The sequence below is a fragment of the Habropoda laboriosa genome, unplaced genomic scaffold, assembly GCF_001263275.1.
Source record: "Habropoda laboriosa isolate 0110345459 unplaced genomic scaffold, ASM126327v1 scaffold333, whole genome shotgun sequence".
Taxonomy (NCBI): domain Eukaryota; kingdom Metazoa; phylum Arthropoda; class Insecta; order Hymenoptera; family Apidae; genus Habropoda; species Habropoda laboriosa.
In genome coordinates, this window is record NW_017100500.1 from 221,580 (window position 1) to 239,959 (window position 18,380).

Genomic DNA, 18,380 nt, shown 5'->3' on the forward strand with positions numbered 1-18,380 from the left:
CATAAGCCCACCAACCGCGTCTCTTGTATTTTTATCGTTCGCCCGCGAACGCCACCGATGAACGTGTTTCCCATTAGGTCGCTCGCCGTGCCACCCCCGCATCACGCTTCCTTAACGAGCGCGTTTATCCGACCGATCTTCGAACCAGCCAGTCCACTCGCAGGATAACGATGTACCCTTCTCGGTGTCAATCCGCTCAGCGTCATCGAGATCGTGGACGCTGCTCGACACCGAAACACAATGTCGATGTGCATTTAACTCCATACCTTTCCTCGACTATGGCCGTTCATCCTCGAGAATCGATCGACAATTTGAAATGAGTTGGTTCGCTTTTGGTATCGCGGTATCGAGGATGTAGGTGATTTTCGTGAGAATACTCGGCGGGATGGGGAGGAGTTAAACGAGCTTTAGGTTATGGGAGCATTGGTGGTTTAGTGTGAGACGTGAAGTTTGGATTTTTGGAAGGTTTGAAGATCGACGTTTGATTGGGGTAAGTGAACATTGTGGGAAGATAAGTATTTGGTGAAATTGGTTGTTATTTTAGAGCGTTACTTGTAGCTTCGTTTTTTGAATAAAATGAAAAGATAGTTAAAATTGTGCGGAAATATTTAAAAGGTGATATATGTAGGATGAACATCTTCGAATGTAGAATTCCATTTTTTGACATGCGTCAGTTAGGCAAAATTAGTGATGCATGCACCTGGTGTATTTAAAGCAGAATTTTGAGAGAACGTTCTAGTTTTTCGTGCTAATTTAAGGGTTCGTATTAGACGCCAGTCAAGTAGAACGTGGCATTTCAATCGGACATTTCTATTGCACGACCTAATACATTCTTCATAATCTTCAGAAGTGACAGATTAAAGACTAATCAAAAATTCAAGTAGCTATATACATCACCATTACCTTTTCTTACCTACTGAAACCAATAATGTGAAATGCGTTCAATAAAATATCCACCTCTATCGAAAGATTCAAACTTGGAGACACGAGAATGAAAATGAACTAAAAACCAGTCCACAAATTTGACAAGAGAAGCAGAAAATCTGATTTTCACTCTATTCGACACAAATTTTCCTAAATTCGAATCTTCACTAAACCAAAAAGTAATCTCACCCCCAAAAAAGTTTCATCTATTCTAACTAACCTAAAAACCATCTACATCCTCTTCAATCTACTTCAAATCTCCAAAGGACCACTCCAAACTCCCTAAATCTCGCCTGAAAACTCCGTGGAGAAGCGAGAAGCAATAAAAAGCAAAATGAAAATGGAAACAGGAATCCCATGAAATCCATAAAATACACGGCGGTATGGGTCCAGCAGAGGCGGCAATTAACGGGAAATCGATGCCAGGATATTCGGCGACGTACGGGCGAAATTCACCCTTGGTCCAAGCTCGATCACGCCGGCGGATCGCGAGCGCGGAAGGACAAAAGCGGCCACGGCAGCAAGATGGCGGTCCACGGATCGGTAGGCGCGTCCGTGAACGCAGTTGGCTCGCGCAACGACCAATCGGCGTCGCGGCGTAACCGCGTCCGTGCGGTTACGCGGCCACGCCAGCTGCCACGCCGCCGCGAGTCGGCGCGTCACGGCCGCGGCCCCAGCAATTGAAATGCGGCTCGCCGCCGGCCGCCAGTTGCCCGTCGACTCGTGCCCGATACGGTCCTCTCCACGTGCTTTTTTTTCCCTCTTTCGCCCCCTCTGGCTCCCTTGATCGCGTTCCGAACGCGCACCCGCGCCTCCGGCATGGCAACGGGAAGGGACACGGGCCCAGAGACGGAAATCGAACGAGCCGCGGTCCAGTTTCTCGCGATATAAGTTTCCCGGGGGGAGGGGGAAGAAGTTTCTGTTTCTGTGTGAATTGGATTTTCTTGGTGATTTTTCGAGGACGACAGGAGAATGACATTTGAAGACCGGGGATTTTTATATGGACCTACAGTTTGATTCTGGAGGACGTTATTTTTGATCGGTGAATGGAAGAAGATTGAGGAACTGCATCTGTGATTTATGTGGATTTTGAAGTTACGCAAGTTGAGAGGTGTAATTGTTCTTTTGGTGGAGTTTTTCTTTTTGGATTGGAGAGGTAGATTTTGCGAGGAGGAACTGGAGGAGTTTATACGGTGGATCGCTGACTAAGTTTGTAGATGATCGTTCTGAAGAAGGATCGATGGAGATTGTAATATGAAAAATTGTCACTTACTTGTGTTTTTCAATGGAAGTTGTAGAGACTGTGACGTGTAAACGTGATTGGTAGAAATATTGAAAAACGTACTTACTGTTAACAAATTCCATGCGCCAAGTAATATGCGCTTTCGTGGATTTTAAGAAGTACTACCTATAACAGAAGTATCACGTATATTATAGAACAAGCAAACAAGATATTCGTCTTAGCAATTAAGTAAATTTGAAGTTACGAACAAATCTTCATGATGGACTCATTCATGCACGCAGGCATTTCAATATACGCACTCTTATAAATGCTGCATGCTGCGACACAACAATATTCTCTCTTATTCAAAAGATGCAAGTGCCATGCAACTTTCGCACCGAGAAATCTACAAAATTCACACGTTCAATTTTAAAACAGAGCACTAGACACTATCGACTTCAATATTAGTAAAACACCAGTGCAATGTGGTCGAATATTAATTATTAAACAGCAACTTGATACCGATGATAACGTAAAAAATCATCGAACACTCGAAAGCAAAAGTGCAGAATCTAAAATCGTGAAACGATAAAAATACTGCTCGTTGCCGTGGGATTTTAATCGAGAAAGAAAGATGGACTCCAACGTGGAGGAAACGGAACTGGACGTCGGATCCGCGAGCGACGAACTCGAGTCTTCGATCGCGGAATCGAAGTTGACGCGTCGACCAACACCGAAACCCTTCACGATCGAGAGTTTGATAGGGAATTGTGGAGCACAGAAGGGAAACTGCGAGCCGGGTACACACGGAGAAAGGAGAAACGAAAACGAAGAAGATTCTGATCGAGATAGGGAGTATCTTTATCAGCGACATTACTTGGCGACAGCAGCTGCAAGTGCTCTACCTCCTGGTTGGTTTGTGTTTAAAACTGCATGCAACATATTTCTCGTACCTCTTCCTTATCTACACAGTTTCTTGTTTTCATTTGATACTTTCCCTGACGTTCGTGAAACGATATATTTTCTCCCCGATAAAGGTGATTTGTGGTTTCTTCGCTTGTAATTTATCGCTTTGTAGAATAAACTCTATATATTTGAAATTTTTAATCGTCAAAGTCCTCTATTAATTTTTAATCAATTTTCAGGCTACGATATACCTGAAAACTTTCAAAATTCTTACAGCTCTGATAATTACGAATACTGTAACACTTCTAACAATTGTAGTCCCGCGCATAAATTTCGTTAGTCCTAGTGTTAACAGCGTAAATTAGATTGTGAACCTGTGTGACCAACTGTGCAATGCATAATTACATTCTCACCTTGCATAATTATTACTGTGGAATTGGTTTAATAATATGTTGCGAGTGAATGTAGTGTGTTTGTCGAATCGTCTCGAGATTTGGAAAACGAGCGGATCATAGAGAGAAACAGGGAGTAAAACAGTAGAACCGCGTTGTTAGTGATATCAGAGAGTACGTGAGAATTTATTGCGAGATATAATAAGAAATCGTTGATCAGCTTATCATTATTCCTTTTTTACGTGGTTTATAGTTATTATGAAATTATTGTTAGAAAATATATTGCTATTGAACTTATTATTACGTGTTATACAACCACGATTACGTATATTCGTTTAATCGAAAGTAGGTACCTGCAGTTCATCATACGCGCGTTCAGAAGCTTCTTTCACCGATACCAAGAATTTATTTGTTATCCGAGTCGACTTGTTTAAATCTCAATGGCCAACAATGTACGAAACATCGTTCATCTTTTGTTTCGGATGAATATTTGATTAACAACCACGTTACTGGAGGATCAATAGCAACGCTCAATTCGTAATTTACATATAGTCGTTAGATTTATCAGCTCGCGTGAATTATACGGACTTTTCGAAAAAGGGAGGAAACGAATATTGAAATTTTCAAATCGGTCTATGAATTTATACATACACATATATATGTCCTACCTACGGTTAATGTCAAGCAATGACCGAACCTGCTTTTTTAATAATTAACCGCCGTTACATACTTTACAACCGGCTTTTCATTTTGCGATCCAGCAATTACCGGATGTAGCATGCATAATTTAGTCCGAGCACGTCCTACTTTTGCCGCAGAATGAAGTTCACTTCTTAAAATAAGTCCCGCTAAACGTATGAAATGTTACATCATATCTCGAGATCGTGATAAGCTTCGATTTAAGATTGTACACCTTTCCATTCGGTAAATCATTAACACCGAGTCATCGTACGCATATTACCCAGTGAAATAACAATTAAACGACTTCTCGTTTCAAGTATTATTCATCGCTTTATAGCGATTACGTTATACCTCGTAACATTTATCGCAACAATGTCACCCTAAGCACCTAAATGCTCCTATCTTCGTGCACAACACAGCGTATCATAGAAATAATTAGTATATCGCGTTCTAAAATGAATCACGCAATTAAAACGTAAAAAAGTAACGTGCACTTATGTCGTGGATAACGTAGATCGATAAAAAGGAACATTTTATGAAAACGTAATCCTCGATAAAAAGTAAAATTTCATAACTGTGAAACATTTACAAAATACACTCGATTCGAATTGGAAATTTAAAAGAAGAAGTAGGAATCGTGTTTCATTTTAGAAGAAGAATTATTCCATCTTACAATTACCATGAATTATCAATTGTTACAAATTTAATCAATTAATCGAATGAAATATTTCGTTCGCCAAGTACTTACCATGCATTATTTATGTTTCGATTCGATAGGTTTTGGAGTGCCACTCAGTTTGTATGGTGCATGGTTACCAATGCGAATGTACGGCAACGGCGGCACTTCCGGTGTTCCGATGCTACCAGCGCACACCTCGGCCAGTTATCCGTCACACCAGGATCTTTATCAGAATCGGCTGTCGCAGCATCTCGGTCCAGGCACGAATCACCTTCAAGGCGCGGCTTATCCGGCTGCTTGTCAGCGTGGCTCGAATCATCGTGGCTCGACAAGCTTCACGGACAGCGAGGACGATGGTAGTATCGATTCACCGGCATCACCTGCGCACGATCTCTCGAAATCGAGACACGGTAAGTTTATGAATAAAGATAGCGAATAACGTTCTTTCCTTTTCTTGCTCCTCTTATTCGTGATTTTTGACTGTGCCGAGTAATTTCAGTTTTGAGAGTGAATTATGAAGTTTTAGAAAGAGGTTGCGGTACAATTCGTCACTATTTTTAGTTCGGTCTTTTTGTAATAATTGCAGAGATGCGGTGATAACGGGGAGTGTTGTTTAATTTATTCTTAAATCTAGCTGTGCTTTGAGATTTTCTTGTATCGCAGAAACATAGTGTTTTTTTTCGGAAGAGAAGAGCTGAATTTTGTCAGTCACCTTTGCGCTGATTTTATCCATTAACTATGCCATTTGTATTATAAAATTAGTGCAAATGTGATCGACAAAGTGATTTCCTTCTCTCCTGAAAAATGCAAAAAATGTAAAAAATAAATTACCTCGCTGTTTCTTTTTGATTTAACGACCGCAGCATTTCGCATGCACATTTTTCATCGGTTTCTCGGATTCCTCTCAATTCATATCGATACTTATTTTTATCCTGTCATTTCGTTCCCAATGGTTTATTAACGACAGTGCACCGTCATGTGAACGGGATCGTGAAATACCTATTTATTTATATTCCGCTATTAACTTACAGCCATTGGTAATTTTATATTCGAAGCACGGGCAAGCTGTATACCATAGCTCAACGTCTGACGGTTGTTAGCGTTAACAGGATGCGGGAGTGATCGTTTCAATTATTTCTAGGACTGACGAAATACGGTAGCAATTAGTAATTGAAATAAACGACAAAGTCTTTATCAGGGTAGTAACAGTATTTACCCACGCGAACTTCCTTCGTCAATGAAACTTTCTGAGTGAAAACTTTCGTATCACTTCATTCACTATTTATCCGTAAAAATTTCAACAATAAGTATATTCAATCATATTTATTCACATCATTTCGATACCCTATTTCACAGCTGTTTAATTTCTTATTTATCGAGTGACAGAAAAATTTATCAGTATTAACATCTCTGCGAGACAAAAATTAAGACGATCGATCACTTCGTATGAAAAATTGTACATTTCCAACCGGGAATAAAAAGTACACTTTATAATTGCGAACTTATAACCTTATACCTATAGAGGCTAAACCTTGTTAGACAATGCAATATCTCTTACCATCTAATTATCCTTTAAATGTTGAAACAGCTAGGCTGTAGCTCTCGTCCTAGTTTCAAAATGATCGTATGAAAAGAACACCTTGTAGTTTTGAAGTATCGACTGCCTCTCTCGGGCAAGCTTGTCAAATAATTCTCTCGGCAAGCATAACTTCGAACGGACAATTCAATTCAAATACACACTAGTGTTTAATATAAAAGAAAAAAATGGAAATTCTAACGGTAGGAAATAATTATGACGATATCGAGAAAATTTCACGGTACGTTTCATCCAGCACCGATTCAACGGGAAATATATTCGATGAATTATCGACGGAATCGAAGAAATTTCCGAACGTCGCCCCTGCCTTCGAGGAACAGGGTTTCTTCCTCGAAGGGTCGTCGAGCGTTTGAAATTCGGCCAGGACTTACCGAGTACCGTATCACGTACTTAAGCGCGTGTGCGTACAGAATTTTACAGGTGTGTGTGCGAGCTGTGTGAGATTTGACTTTGGGACGACTATAATTTATGCACGCTACTGTGGATCTCGGGCCCTTTGCCGGCTTCGATCGTGGCGTCTGCGATCGTAGTCGAGGATACGCTCCTGGAATCCATAAACGTTCATCGCGATTTTTTTTAATTCGCATTTCTCGGATGATACAGGTGTCGTTCGTTCGTTTCTTTCGCTTTCTTTTTTTTTTTTTTTTTCTTAACACTTTCGCACTTCGCGCGTTGGAGGAAGATGACGGATATATTCGAGATTTTTCTACTTCGTTCGCCAGCGCTGTTTTGTACGGTGTGAACGAGGTTCGATCAGTCCGGCGACGTTTGGATTCGAAGAATCGAACGTTTGTTAATGAAAATGAGAATCATAATTGCTCCAAACAGTGTTATTCGAGTTAGTGAACTCCGATCACGAATCAACCAAGTCACGTAACACGCTGCTTGATTACTAATCACTTTTCGTTCCCATTTCGACCAATTTATTACCCCCTCGCTCCTCCCGAGGACACTGCACGGAATAATTGAAGAATCATCTGCACAAATCACTTTAGCCTAATTACGACGACCCTCGTGTTCACGGAATTCAATTCCATTTGAAAAGTAGCTAGGTAACCTTACATTTTGTGTCTTAATCGTTCAAAACAACTATGCAACTTTAATATATTCACTCATAATGTGAATCGTTTAAAAAAAAGAAATACAAGTACTTACTGAAAAGTGCTGCATTGCAAAACTTGAAAAATGCTAGAAATTTGACGTCACTCAGCAGGTATCAAGCTTTTCTCGATAAATCTCTTCAGAGAACTTTCTCACATATCCCGAATAGTAACTTCCGTTAATCACATTGTTCTCACAAATTGTATCCTACACGAAACTAAACGTGCTCATTTTCCCACGCTACTTTCCCTAAGAATCACATTTTCCCCCCCAAAAAAACTACCGTCGCGTTCGTTTCGCGCGCACTTGTTCGATCTCGAACGGTCTGATTGTCGGGGAAAATGTGACCAGCTAATTGTTTCGAGTGGCGCGAATAGTGCCGTAATGGGGTTTGGTCGTAGCTCAGGGTGGAAGGGGGAGGTGATGTTGGATGGAAAGTCGAAACTCGCCGATCACGTATTTCCGAAGGCGGCGCGGCGGGGCGAACGGACGATCGACGAAGTCGCGCGCATTTATTCGTGGCCGATCACTTTTTATTGATGTACCGCCGACCGAGGCGATTTCGTATGCGCAACGAAATGGCTTCGAGGAATCTGTCATCGGTCATTTATGACGCACCGTGCCGAACCGGTGTGCTGCCGATCGTTACGACGAACACACCGACCGAGACGCATGCCCTCTCTATTCTTGGCCCCTGACAATCGGAAACGATCCACCTGTATCGTTCCTTCTTCTCGTTCGAACCCCCCAATTCGTTGTTTTATGTTTCCTTTTCAAGTCTCGCTAGACGCCGAGGAAATCTCGATAAAGAGAATTCTTTTGTCGTTTCGTTTCACGCTTCGGCTTGAGAGGTGTGCGATTGAGTTATGGAGTATCGAACGGTGATTTTGTGCTTCGTGGAATTGTTTCGGGTTTGATGATAATGGAGAGATTTGAGAATGAAGACGGGAGATTTTGTGCTCTGTGAAATTTTCAAATTTTCGTAGGTTCTGTAGGTTAAACAGAGAGTTCCAGGAATGAAAATATGTGCGAGGAATTGAAAGTGTATTAACCCTTTAGGAGGACGATGCGTAATTATGTCGCTACTTCAATTTTTTTTGTGAAACTAAATCATCCAAAAATCACATTTCCTCAAATAAATGACAAAACATGAGTTCACGTTCACGTTAATTATTTTTATTACTGAAAAAGAATGTGAGTTTATTGGGTGCGCTCATAATGTTTTGTGAACGCCTTATCGCCCTCAAAGGGTTAACTGTGAAATGTTTGTAAGATTGATAAATTTAGTTCAAATTTCTTTCTGTTCTCTGTCGCTTCTATTAACGGTACCTAAAAGATGCAGAAATTGATTGCTCTATAGATCTTGCCTTGGTACTCGTTCACATCAAAAGATTCTCAATTAAAAAATTGCTGCCTGAACTGCTCATTTGTTTAATTAAGTCAGAAACGAATTTGATGTCCAATCCGAGGTTGTTAAATGTCTTCAATAACACAGAATTTGTAGTCACTGTTACTATTGCTGTTCCCGTTTTCAATGTTTGATCGTGTATCCCTGAATTCGTAGTTTTCATTCACCAAGTTATCGCCTCGATTTCACGTGAATTCCAGTTAAGAGATGATCGATCGCTCGTTCATGTACTAATTCTATTTACGTGGTGTCTGGACTGCTTTAAACGAGTCGCGCTGAGTCTTGAAACGGCTTCAATTTCTTAATTGTGTCACTCAGTTTATGGCGAAGTGAATATATGAATGAATCGTGCGAGACTGTTGATTTGATTTAGAAATCGTGGAATGTGAATCGTAAGGTTTATTATATGATTCATGTGGAATAAAAAACTTTCGGATGAAATTCTATATTCCGGTAATCTCGCGAAATTAACAGTGACGTACACATTTATATCTGTTACGATTGTCAATCTTTTAGAGAAAAATTGATCGATGCAGGATGTTTGCTCTATTAAATATTGCATTACAGTATTTCTACGAATAAGCTGTTACAGTAAGGATTCAAATGGAAGAGAAAAGTTAACGACTATTTTTCGAGCCGCGAAAAATTGTAAGCCATTTCCTTTTATCGAGAGAAAGATCGACGTTGCATTGATGCAGAGTGGCGCAGTTGATTCTCAAAATTAATCGCGCTAATGAGACGGCGTGGACGAAGAAATTCTTAAAAACGAATAGAATCTTAAGAATGACGTATCGATCGTGAATTAAACGGAATTATTTAACGAACGAACTCTGGAAGGAATGAATGAGAAGTTCCCAGCTATTCGAGAATTTATAGCAACTTAAAGAACTCATTGTATTCTCAGACACGTTCGAATGTAACGACTAGAGATTGACATATGCATAAATTATCGTCTCAGCAAATGGAAACGGAAAATGGATTTGACAGTTTCATTTTATAATTCACTCTGCACTCGAATTTCTTTTCACGGTGTGCTTGAAACATTAAGATTCCGTTAGAAGCATTTGTCTTTCGTAAAAATATTCCTGCTATTTCTGTTGTTCGATTGCCATTCATTCTTTCCACAGCAGATTCTAGTCCGAACTTCGATCTTTCGTTGGAATTTTAGAAATAGCTCGTTTTGTCTGCTAGAAACGTCCGTAAAACTGTTCTTTATATTTGAAACAGAATCGAGTGCTTCTTTGTATCTCAATCTGATCCAATTCTACTTTCCAATTTTCACATAAAATTGATTTTTCTGAGTAACGTAAAAATTAACCTGTATTATTTTTACTTTTTACCAAAAATTGAAACAGCTAAACATGCAAGATGTAAACAACAGTAGTTTATATCAGAAGAAAGGCTGAGTAGCTTTTTCACCGGCTTCTTCTATCGATTAGAAATTCGTTTCTGACTTGGTTGACACGAAAAAATGAAATTTACCCTACGATTCCGATAAACGATGTTGTCTGCACGTGAAAGCAGCATCGTTCATTTAGCAGCAATGCAGCTAGTCGCATTGATCGTGAGTGCAAGTGACGTCAGGCAAATGATCGGTTGGAAGACAATAACCGGGATTTTAATTTTATGCGGCGCGACCAGAAATACATAGAACGAACGACGAGCCGCATAAAAAAGAAATCGCCGTCGTTTGCCACGATTTCTGCAATTATCGCTCTAATTGAAACGGAAGTTACGCTAATATTTATATCCTTCTGTTTTCTCTTACAAGTATAATTATCCCGTATTCTGATTTCGTTTCTTGCGAATGATCACCGAACGAATTTCGCTTGCAAACTTATTCTTTCGTTAACGAACGAACAGAGGAATGGTAAAAAGAGATTCTTTTTGCTTTTCCAGCAGAATCTTCGATTCGCGATTTTTCCTTATTCATTGCCCATCGTGAACCTCGTGGCGAGTGACACGACAAGGGAGGATCGCCCCGCGTTCCTATTCGCATCGAGAACCTAAATTCTAGCGGAGAAAAAAACCTTGTCCCCTCGTATGAACACGGTCAGAATTGGACCCTTCGATTAGTCGATACATTTAATGGCCTTGCGAAATAAAGGATTCGTTTATTCCGGACAACTTAGAAAGAAGAACGAATTTTCATTACGTCGATGTAATTATCATGAATGGGAATCAAGTTGGAATATTTGCAGGCAAATTCTATTATTCGTGGGAAAGACGATTTTTCTGTAAGTACATCGCTGAATATGGCTTCTGTTCTGTTTGCGTATCGATTTGTTGCGCGGCTAAAGCTTCGTCTAATTTTCATCGAGGACCAAGGTAATCTGACACGTAAAATTAGTACATCGATAAGAGTCTAATGAATAATCCTGTATTTAATGCAACTGCGTCGACGTAACCTATATACGTCTTTGTGGGTGAATTATTCAGGCATTTACAGCTCGGCGATGCAGCCATCGACAGAACGTGAAATGAAATTCACTGTCGCGGCGTGTGGATTAAACAACGCTGTTTCCACTTTGTACCGGTGGTGCATTTTGACGATTGAAAGGGAACCGCGAAGAAAGAACAATGATAATTCGAAGAAGAAATATCTTCCAAATTAAATCGAAGATGTCTCATTGCTTAGTTAATTTTATCTCAATTACTTACTTTGACAATTTTATAAATACAACGTGCTACAGTAATTTGACGCTATTTCTTGTAATAAAAATTCATATAGGCAGTGTACAATTACTATAAGCAATCGTTGTAGCAATTGTCACGCGTTTCACTTAATTTTCATCGAAGAAAAATCATTTCTCATTTGATATAACAAAGTACGACCAAGAGTTTCTGCGTAAAATCGAGGAAGCACCTATTCACCAAGGAGATACATCTGTTTCAATTCTTCAAGACGTCGGTCGAACGAGAATGTATCGCGAAGATGTATAGTTCTACGAGTAGAGCGCCATTCCGACGGGTGCAGAAATCGGATCGAACTCCGATTTGGCGAATCGCCAGTATCTCGTTGAACAGTGTACTCGCGAGAGCATAGACAACGAACAGTGCTGCGTGTTCCTCTGATAATCGCATACGATAACAGAAATCAGGCGATCTTTCATGCTGAAACAGTCACCGGACTCTGTACAAGCATCCAGCGTATCGTCGAGTTCTCGAATTGTCTGGAGACGTTCAGTTTAGACGATACACTCGCGTTGTTTCATCTCGGAAAAATGTGCATCCGTTGACAAACAATTTGCACATTATATCGATTTGGAAAGTTTCGCTGCTCGTCATTGTTGGCGAGTCCGTAACAACTTTCTTAGCTCGCGTTCAACTCACTGGCTTAAGAACTTACGCACTCTAGTTAAAGTTCGCGTCAATTCCGAAGAGGTATTTATTGGGAATTAGAATTACTGTGGAGCTAAGGGAATGACTAAGTTTATTATCAATTTAAAATTCTTGTATTCTAGATAGATTTACTTCTAATAATTTTCAAATGTTCCTCTAAAAATATTCATCATCGAAATCTTCAACTTAACATTTCTCTGAAAACACTTAAAAGCTTCTTGAACGCAGCTGGTTCCAACTTCTTCGCAATTTTCGAAGAGTAGATAACATTTAAATGGCATTTCCATCTCCATTAAAAAGTTAAACCTTAACAGCCCATCTGTTCCATTACAAGCCATCGTTTCTATTACCTCGATATCGAGCAATTGCTCTATTCGAGCGTAATGGCGTGGAGGAGGAACGGAATAGAGATGTAAGAATATCGTTTTAGCTCGGATCGATCAGCTCGCTTCTTCTATCATACAAAGTGTAAAGACTACGCGGGGACAACGCCCGAACGTTTGTCCGTGGGACTGTTGGAGAACGTCGCGGGCTCGTCTTGCTCGCGGAAGTGTATGGCCTGTTCAATCGAAACTCCGTGAATTAATAAAGACGCGGGTGCATCAAACTCCCGTCGCGGAAACTTCGCCTTCGTCTCGCTTCCACGGGAACGATCGTAAACACGAAAATGAATAAAAGACGGAAAGTATGAACTCGAAGACAGACAGCTGTTGAGAGAGCGACGGCCGTTAACTTATTCGTGGGAAATTGGAGTGAACTGAACGATCGTTGCAACAGATCGCTGCTAAAAAATTGTTTTCTCAATTGTGAGTATTTTGGAAAATGTTTAGTTATGCAGAAACGAGGGAACGGAAGATTTGCGAGACTTTTCAACGATATTTCAGGGTTACCTTTCAGTCTTTCTCGAAGATTTCCATTGTTAACTGCAGAAAGGTTAAATTCGATACTTTCTCTATAATTTCTCTGCAATTTTTGTCGTCTTATGTTTCTTATATTTCTCTTCTCAGCCGTCTTTCGTAAAATTATCGAGCACTGTATACGTTACTGCAATATTTTGTCTAAACACTGGATATCCACACAGAGACACTGAATTATTTATGATATCGGTTTGATGTTCCATTAATCCACGCTACGAGCCGTATTTTTTTACTCGCACTTTGCTCTTGTTTCTTCATTACCATTTCAAAAGGAAACCTTTATTCCGTTTAATATTTTATCCGCATGGCAAGCGAAGTGTATAAAATACGGCAAAAGTCATAAAATATCATACTTTATCCGAGGTCGACTGCAATAAGTAGAATGTTCAGCTGGCTTCGTAAGGAAACAGGGGGAAAAAAGAATGAAACACGTGGAAAATAACAGAGTCAGCGAATGAAACTTCGATCGGGAGTTATAGAATTTATGGCCGAGCGAGTTGCATGTCCTGCATATTAAATCTTCTTATTCTCAAACTGTACCGATGTTAATTGGCTTCCATCGGGTCGCGGTGCAATCGTTCGACGACTTAATGACGTGGCACTGAACGTACTCCTTGACAAGCAACGAAAATGTACTTTCTGAAACGTGGTCATTGAAATTCCATTCAGCGTTAGGTGTAGATCGATTGCTTTAACCGGTGAATTTGTAGTGAAATAACATTTGTAAACCATTATGGCGAAATAAATGGAAAAACGTTGGAAACTATTTCCAATGATCACTTAATGTTTTAAGTATCTCTGATTTAAATTCTCGTAGCGTCTTCAGACGGACAAGTTTCTTAATTCTTTCAAATTTATCGAAAGAAAAGTTCCCCTTCTCAAGTCGATCAATTCCAATGATCTTCGACGAATTCATCTCTGAGATATTCGAGATCCTTAATTTTTTCAAATTTACTAAAAGAAAACTTTCTCTTCTCAAGTCGATCAATTCCAATAATCTTCGACGAATTCAACTCTCAGAGAGTCAAGGTCCTTAATTTGTTCACGTTAAGAGATTCAAGATCCTCGATTCTTTCTCAACTCCAGCAATTTTTCCCTAAATTCACCTCTCGAAAATTCCTCTCTTTTCCAGGCTCGGAGAACGGCCGCGTGTCAGCGGACAGCGAAGACGAGGGCGGAGGGTTGAGCGTAGCCGGCGATGGCCACGACGCCACAGACACAATGTCCAGCAACGCGTCCAGCAACGTGAGTCCCGGAGGTTCCCTGGAAAACGGTCAAACCACCTCAACCAGTGGGTCCAGCAACAACAAGGCCAGACGCAGACGAACAGCCTTCACTTCCGAACAATTACTGGAACTCGAACGCGAATTTCACGCGAAGAAGTACCTCAGTCTCACCGAAAGATCGCACATCGCTCATGCTCTAAAATTATCAGAGGTCCAGGTGAAGATCTGGTTTCAAAATCGTCGAGCCAAGTGGAAAAGAGTGAAGGCAGGATTGAGTGGCGGTGGAGTTGGTTCCGGTGCAACGAGTATGGCGACTGCTGGAGCCTCTAGCAGACACAACGGAGCGACTGGTCAACATTCTGGAAACGGTACAAGGATCGTGGTGCCGATTCCGGTGCACGTCAGTCGACTGGCAGTGAGATCTCACCATCATCATTTGGAGAAGTGCGCCAGGCCGCCCAGAGTTAGACCAGCCAGCGAGAGTCCAGCGTCCAGCGCTTCGTCCTCGGTCCTCGGCGATGCTCTTGGACTGGTGAATTCTTCTATCAACCTCAGCGGACAGGTGCAGAGTCCTTTGAGCAGCGGAGTTGGAATTGGAGTCGGTGTTGGATTGAGAGCGTTCACCGTACCGTCTCATCGCGGTGGACTCAGCTCTTCCGGCAGGTAGTGAATGCTTAGAAGTGAACTGTTACCTCGATACTGTTTAGAGAATCGCGGTGAAAATCGCGATCTACGGCTACTCGCGAGATGGAACGCTGAAGGTGTTTGGTGTTGAGGAGGATTTGGAGTAGATGGATGATTGGAGACGGTGTGGGTGGTGGATTGTTCAGTGACGAGGTTGTACAGTGGTTCGAGTAGAAGAAGACAGATGGGCGATGTGAACTTCTCTTGGTAATTCCTGTATATGTTACTCGAAATAGATCGGTTCTTTTGGTACCGAGCTTGTCGATCCTGTTGTACGTTTAATACCTAAGTACTATTTAACTGTCTAGTCTTAAAATTCGATTCTGTAAACTGAATTCGTGGGTAAAAAATTGACATCACACTGTGTCACAGATACGATTTATTCTTGCAAAGAAATTACGTTCTGTGTTACAAGTAAGACTCGATATGTGCGATATTCTTGAATTCTCGTAGATTGTATTCTGGGGACAAGCTAATTCTTCGGGAGACAAACGTTCGAGTAAAATCTGTTTTCATCACCCATCTATCTCTTTCACAGATATCCTTCGTTCGCCGGAAATCACCGGGAAATCGTCCGATTTTCAACGAAAATCCACGTTGTAAATAAATATCTTTATCCTAAATAGGAGAGAACTTTGTATATAGCTTTCGCACAGCGTACCGCCTACTTAGACTGTATCCGCCGTAGGTCGTACTTGTAGATAATTTCCTTACGTTTAAGCGTGTCTCCGCTTCCATCCTACGAGTACTGTGCGCGGGACGATACCGTATCGATCGAGCGTGCGATTAACCGCAGCTGCATCAGGGCCGCGGAGCGGAAGAACAGCGAAAATGTATACCGAGAAGGCAATAAAACGTGCGAATATCATGTAGAATACCGTGTGCCTGTACCTCTGAATACATACCGTTTCCCAGCTCTATTTCACGCCAACTCCGATATTACAGGGCGCTCGCCAAGAGCTCGTAATTCCGCGACTAGACGAGAGTTATGGATCAAACGGCTCAGTCCATGGCACACGCTTTCATTATTCATTCGCGAGTTAAGGGCGAATTAAACGTGTTCTATGCTTACCACCCGGCTATTTTCAGTAGCCTCTAGACAACAGTTGGAGTGTTTTTATTCTCGTTGGTTCAGAGGTAAGTGATCCGTCTTTTTAGCTACTATTGCCGGTCGTTTGGCGATGATCGACGAAAACGGTCTTTTCCGAGGTAAACCGGTGTATATGTGGTTCGTATCAATTTTTACGTCGGTCGACTTGTGTTAGGTTCTTAACTGTAGTTTGATTGATTACAGGCAGGAAATTTTATTTTTAGTTTAGCTTGTTCCAAGGTAGGAAGTTTCTGTTGAATTAATTTTTACTTGTATCTTTTCAACGATAACGGTAACATAGTTTCAAAAATTTCGCAAAATTCTTCAGAGATTATTGCTAAAATATAGAAAAGCTTGTCTAATTTCACGAAAGTAATAAAGAACAAGAGTTCAAAGAGAAGCTTATCATCGTCAAATTTCGCAAGCTGAATAGAGAAGAAAAAGTTCTTTCGTTGCTGCAACGATGAAAGACAAATTACGCATCGCCTAACTCAGCATCTGCTTGGTCTCTCCAAGAAATTCTTTCCGAGAATTCGACCAAAGATTCTTGCACTCGCCTTTTCGTCGCATTCAACCCCCCGGGCAAATTAGCTGGCTGCACAATGCGCCAATGCATATCGACGAGCGGTTAGGTTGCATGGCCGAAAGTGGCATATGGGGTCACGCCTACGAGGCGTTCATGGGACCCGGTCTTTTTCCATGGGTCCCCTTGAAAGACGGGGCCAGCACGCGCCGCAGCCTGCGAAAATACGCGCGGCGAACCACGCCCGCGGTCTGCAGCCTGCGATTTTCCACGTCAAGGTGATCCCATGGGAGACACTGATCTCGTTTAGGGGATGACAAAAGCGATCCTGACGTCCCTTCGAAGAATCTGGCTAGACGTAATTGTCAAAACAACTTGAAAATCGATTACGGGGGCGATGTGAAAAGAAATTGTTACACCGAATGGAAACTGTTTTATGGATCGGTGAGATTTTTTTTTTTTTTTACACGTTAACGCCTCGTGCCCTATTTCGATGACACTTTCAGTTTGATTTTTTTGGGAATTTGGAAATAATTCGACAGCGTTGTTTTCTCGGGAAGCAGATCGAACGATAGTTTGGGCTTTAATTGATCAATGAAAGGGGATTTCTTGAAAGTGTAATTGGGTCAGTATGTCAGCAGTTTAAGGTAAATATTCAATTTTGGATAATCTATATAGTGCTGATTTAGACACCGTTTCCTTTTTAAATATTCTCTCTGTATTTTAAACCCCCGGAATTTAATTTTCATTCGCTGTGTCATTTTACGAATTTCTATAAATGAATTTAAGGAATAATTATCAGTCTTGGTAATTAAATTGACAATTCTTCAATATACGAGAGATCCGACATGTATGAAAAATTTCAATACACTTGTAGTGCCTCTCGTTAATAGTTCGATCGATCATTAGCCAGATATAACAATTCCGTTAAAGCTCTTTGTTAAAGGCAAACGAGACGTGGCTTATGCGACGACTAATCGATCAAAATTTCCGACTACACGAATATCAATACGCTTGTGCATCTCACGCGCATTAAAGTAGGAAGTGGATCGGGTGGAATCATGCAGTGACTTCGGATTAGGGCGTTGCGACAGGGGGAAGAAAATTATGGGGTGCAATAGAGTGGGGTTCAAAGTGCACCAGCCATCAGTTTAGCGTATCAAAGGTATCATCGTTGTAATTTTCTTGGCGAACCCTAATATTTGCACGGTGACAATCTTCCTTCAATATTTGCTCAACATATAAACATTTCTGTAATACACAATTGAATTAGAAAATAGACATCGCCCTAATCCTCTGCTCTTCAAACAACTGCTTAATTAATTTTTAATAAAAGTATTAATTTCAAAAATTTTAATAACAGTATTCTAACAAAATGAATTTAATTCGTTATTAGAATAATGAGCAAATCCTTCAGTTAACAAATTCACTCCCCAAAGGCTACGAGTACAAAGTTAACTTCCCTCAATCGTCCAAAAGAATTACAAATTAAAATTATTTTCACAAAAATTCCAACACAGGCTTCTTCCTGTACCGAATTAAAATATGCAGAAGAATTCAAACTATCCCGAGTCGTACGTGGTTCTAAAGGACAGTGAACATGTTAATCACGAACCTCTTTGAAAAAAAAAATATTGCTAGCAAGACAGGATGAAAGGGCAGAGCGACGTAGTCTCGAAAGTAAAGGA

The 18,380-nt window shown here is 40.8% G+C and overlaps 1 protein-coding gene across 1 annotated transcript; it reads left to right on the forward strand.

Annotated features, from left to right (window-relative positions):
- The first annotated feature begins 2,780 nt into the window (after positions 1-2,780).
- LOC108576137 (homeobox protein GBX-2) lies at positions 2,781-15,062 on the forward strand. Its single transcript, XM_017939071.1, has 3 exons — positions 2,781-3,057; positions 4,903-5,214; positions 14,302-15,062. The coding sequence occupies exons 1-3, from the start codon at positions 2,781-2,783 to the stop codon at positions 15,060-15,062; spliced, it is 1,350 nt and encodes a 449-aa protein (XP_017794560.1).
- The last annotated feature ends 3,318 nt before the right edge of the window (positions 15,063-18,380 follow it).